Source organism: Mus pahari, chromosome 21 (genome assembly GCF_900095145.1).
Source record: "Mus pahari chromosome 21, PAHARI_EIJ_v1.1, whole genome shotgun sequence".
Classification (NCBI taxonomy): Eukaryota; Metazoa; Chordata; class Mammalia; order Rodentia; family Muridae; genus Mus; species Mus pahari.
The window spans coordinates 26,442,506-26,446,914 of record NC_034610.1 but is presented as its reverse complement, the minus strand read 5'-3'; the positions used below and the strand labels follow the sequence as shown (position 1 = coordinate 26,446,914).

At 47.2% G+C, this 4,409-nt stretch overlaps 1 protein-coding gene across 1 annotated transcript in view; it reads right to left on the bottom strand.

Annotated features, from left to right (window-relative positions):
* Positions 1 to 4,409, bottom strand: part of Pde9a (phosphodiesterase 9A) — an 89,432-nt gene that overhangs the window by 6,453 nt on the left and 78,570 nt on the right. The window contains exon 14 of the mRNA XM_021221665.2: positions 3,019 to 3,132. Coding sequence (XP_021077324.1) covers positions 3,019 to 3,132 — 114 coding nt within the window. The remainder of the gene's footprint in view (positions 1 to 3,018; positions 3,133 to 4,409) is intronic.

Genomic DNA, 4,409 nt, shown 5'->3' with positions numbered 1-4,409 from the left:
CTCTCTCTCACACACACACACACACACACACACACACACACACACACACACGCTGCTGCTGCTGCTGCTGTTGTACTTTGCACTGCGATCTTGCAGTCTGAATTTCCCAGCTTCCCCAGGGAAGGATGGGAACCCATCAGACACACGCCTTTAGAACGCCAGCTGTAAACTGTCACATTAAAAAGCAAGCGAGGAACCCCTCATGTTTGAAACAGTCTCACTCTACAGCTCAGGCTGGCCTTTAGAACTCAAGGCTGGCCTTGAACTCCTTATCTTGCCTTAAGCTTCTAGGATGACAGGTTATGTGTCACCAGGCCTGGTTGTCAAAACAAGAACAAAGCAAGAAGATGCAAATTCAAGGTTGGCCTACAGGGCCAGCCAGGACAACTTGATGAGACTCTCGTCCCAAAGTGCCAAGTAAAAACAGGGCCGGGGACATGGCTGAGTGGCGCAGTGTTTGCCTGTCACACAGGAAGTTCGTTCGGCACCTTGACAAGCTAAGTAATTTTGAGACTGGGGAAAACAGAAGAAAAATATATGGAGGAGACATTATCTTGTTCCAAACACAGAGCCTTCCTATTCAGCCTGTCTCATGCCTGGGTCTACACACCCTGCAGACACATCTCGCATAATGGCACCAAGTGTGTGACTGGAAGTGACCGTGTAGGTCAACTCCTGGCAGCTTTCAAGCCACCCCAGAGCACATGTCCCTTGTAGTATTATTATCTTGGGCCCACAGCAACCTCTTGGGTTTGGTCTCCCAGGAGGAGGTACCTCCCGCCACTCAGGAAGGAGGCTGGCTGCTAGCTGGAGCATATCATATCAGGCCTGGGTCACGCCAGTCAAAGGATTCTGCTGCACACGTTTTTCTCCTGAGCTAGCTAGAGAACTAAGTCTGCCTGGCTGCGGGGGCTGGGATCCTGGTGCTCTGGCCTTGTGCAAGCACAAACATCACGAGATACTGTGACCTTCCTGCGTGAAAGTGGAGGGTGTCGCGCAGGCTCTGAGGGTGATCAGGCAGGAACATCTGTCTGAGGCACACAACCCGTAGATCCAGGTCTACTTGCTTTGTTGACATTCCCATGTAGGAGAGGGAACATGGCCTGATTATGCACACAGCCTTGTGGCAGCATAGCAGGGTGGATTAATTCTTTCACTCTGTCTGGGCCTTGAGGGACGTACGCATATTTGCTGTGCCGCCTGCACGCTGGGCAGAGTCCTTGACCTTTTGCTTGTCACAAAGTCCTGAAGCTAGCCTTCTTCAGGTCACAGACAGAAGTAAGGTATGCAGGGTGCAGCCGCCTTGCCTCCTTCAGCTCCTTACCATCGTCCTTCATTCTTGGCTCTTTACCTAGATCTTAGCAGATCTTACCACGGATCCAACATGGCTGTACAACAGCGCCCCCTTTTGCCCCTGCTTTTGCCTTCTATGCTTTTAGTTACCCAAAAATATATTAAATAGAAAGTTTCAGAAATAAAGAGTCCATCTGTTTTAACTTCCACACTGTTCTGAACAACATAGAAAGATCTCACACCTTCCACCCTACCCAGGATGGGGGTCCACTTTGACATGTCGACTGCCTATTATTTACTGTGTGGTCCTCTTGCTACTCTGCCTCAGCTTGGTGTTAGGCTCTTCTGTGCCTGGCGTGTAAGTTAAACTTTATTGTGGAGATGTGTGACTAGGAAAAAGCCTGCTACACACAGGGTTTGGCCTTCCCATGGCTGCAGGCACCCACTGGGACCTTGTCCTCTATGGATAAGAAGACAACTGTGCCCCTCTTCTTTCCTTGGAAAGGGGGTGCTCTTGAAGGCCCCAGCTTGTGGAAGACACATCCTCCCACTGTTCAGGTGTTAGCCACGAGGGTCCTTACTTCTCTGCATCCTCATCTGTTTACTGGGATTCAGCATTTTTGGAGTAATGGCCCCACAAAAGCTCAGAGTCATGGGATGGAAGCCACAAATTAAGCCTCACCTAAGAAAGGAACTCTCACCTACTGTCAGTCACTTTGCCTCAGGAGGGGCCAAGTGGTGGCATTTGCTTTAAAGACATTTATTTTATGTGCACGAATGCTCTGCCTGCATGTATGTATGTATGTATGTATGTATGTATGCATGCATGTGCAATGCCTGCAGAGGACAGAAGAGGGCAACAGACACCCCCCCCACCCCCCCAAATCTGGAATTAAACATGGTTATGAGCTGACATTTTAAGTTTTGGAAACTGAACCCAGGTCCCCTGCAAGAGCATCAAGAGCCCTTAACTGTTGAGCCAGCTCTCCAGCCCTATGGTACTAGTTTTAAAGAAATTAAATGGCGGGCTAGAGAGATGGCTCAGTGGTTAAGAGCACCAACTGCTCTTCCAAAGGTCCTGAGTTCAAATCCCAGCAACCACAGATGGCTCACAACCATCTGTAATTGGATCAGATGCCTCTTCTGGTGTGTCTGAAGACAGCTACAGTGTACTTAGATATAATAATAAATAAATCTTTAAAAAAAAAAGAAATTAAATGGCTTAAAAGAGACTATGGTACATGTCTCTAAAATAAGGCACAAAACAATTATCGTAATCTCTGAATGATGGGATATTAGTTGTTATTTATTTTGTTAACGAGTTTTACTCACTTTGAAATTAATTAATTTTCGAGGTAGAGTCCTACACTATAATCCAGGCTGGCTGGGAACTCATTATATGTAGCCCAGGTGGCTCTAAGGTGCTGCAATCATGCTGCCTCAGGCTTCCCGGTGCTGTGGATTACAGGGATGAACGCATACTGGGTTTGCATTTTGCTCTTTTGAGAGGGACAGACACTGGACACACTCAGGCCATCTCCTTAAGGATGGAGGTGGTACTTGAGCCATGGAATACTCTCCAGGAGGTAGCCTTGCCTACTGCTGGCCTGGGAAGGGTTGTGATACTGTAATCCAGTCCCTCCAACCCTCCATGACCAGGTAAGACACCTGCTCTTCGGGTTTCTCACCCGAGCTACGGCTCAGCTTTCTAAAGACACAACCTACCAGGGTCAGGTGCTCCTCGTTGCTGTAGTCAAAATTCTCCATTTTTTCTTTGAAAGAATCCATAATTTCAGCGTGCCTTGCCATGTCGGTAGCCAAGATCAATGTGATCATCCCCTGAACAGTGAGAAGGAGGACATGGTGTCACACACACCAGAACCATACACTCTGCTCCGTGTGACCATTGCCCCCACGTCCACAGGCTGCACATCACAGACTGAAAGATGGGTCATCAATGCTCACTTGTGAAACCAAACAGATTTTAGCCAAGGCTGGAAGTCTCCTAGATTTAGTCACCAGGTCTGCAATTAGCCCTGTTCAGAGCACGCTGACGGGTTTCAGTAACGGAGTTTCCAAGATGGTTTTCCCATTGCCTCATTTGTATGTGACTATGTATAGGTTCTGAGTCAGATCATACTGATAACATTCCCACTTTGAAGTTTGTAAGCGGCCGTGAGGCTATAGCTGTGCTGTGGTTTGAACATGGTTGATGCTCTCCTAAACTCAGGTTGAAATCTGCTCCCTGCGGTGACTGTATTACGAGATGGGATACTTAGGGAGTGTAGGGGTTTTACCTTCATGAAGCAATTCATTGTCTTCCCCAACCCACCCAGCACTGGGTTAAATCCAGAATGAATTCTCACTCTTGTTTTGACCGTCTGTCTGCCCACATCCCTCACCAGAAACAGAGCAGGTGTGGATGCCAAGCTCCTAGACGTTCCAACCTCGAGAACTGTGGGTGAACACAAACCTCTTCCCTTTTTATATTTCCCAGTCTCTGTGGTTTTATTATAGCAGCTGAAACTAGATTAAGGCAGTTATTTTGTTAACTAAATATTGGCTTAGGAAAAGTAGCATGATTTGAAACTATAACTTTCATTTCTCCTGCCTACCTAGCTTTCTGTGAATCTATGGTATTCTGCTTGTCTATATGTCTGCCCATCTTTCCTTCCATCCATCATCCATTCACCATCTAACCATCTGCCACCCACCCACCCACCCTCCAGCGCATCCATCCATCACCCAACCATCTGCCACCCAGTCACCCACCCATCCTTCCTTCCATCAATCACCCAAGCATCTGCTACATGCTCCTCCACTCATCCATCTGTATTCAACTCTTCCATCTATCTCTTCATCCACCCGCCCATCTACCACCAAGCCATCCATCCACCCATTTACCATCCATTTGCCACCACCCACCCATCATCTACGTGTCCTATCCATCTATCCATCCATCTATTATTCATCCATCTTTCCACCACCTACTTGCCCCATCCATCCTCCATTTATCCATTCATCCATCAACCATTCATCTATCTATTTATTTATTTATTTATTTATTATTATTATTATTATTTTGGTTTTTCAAGACAGGGTTTCTCTGTGTAGCC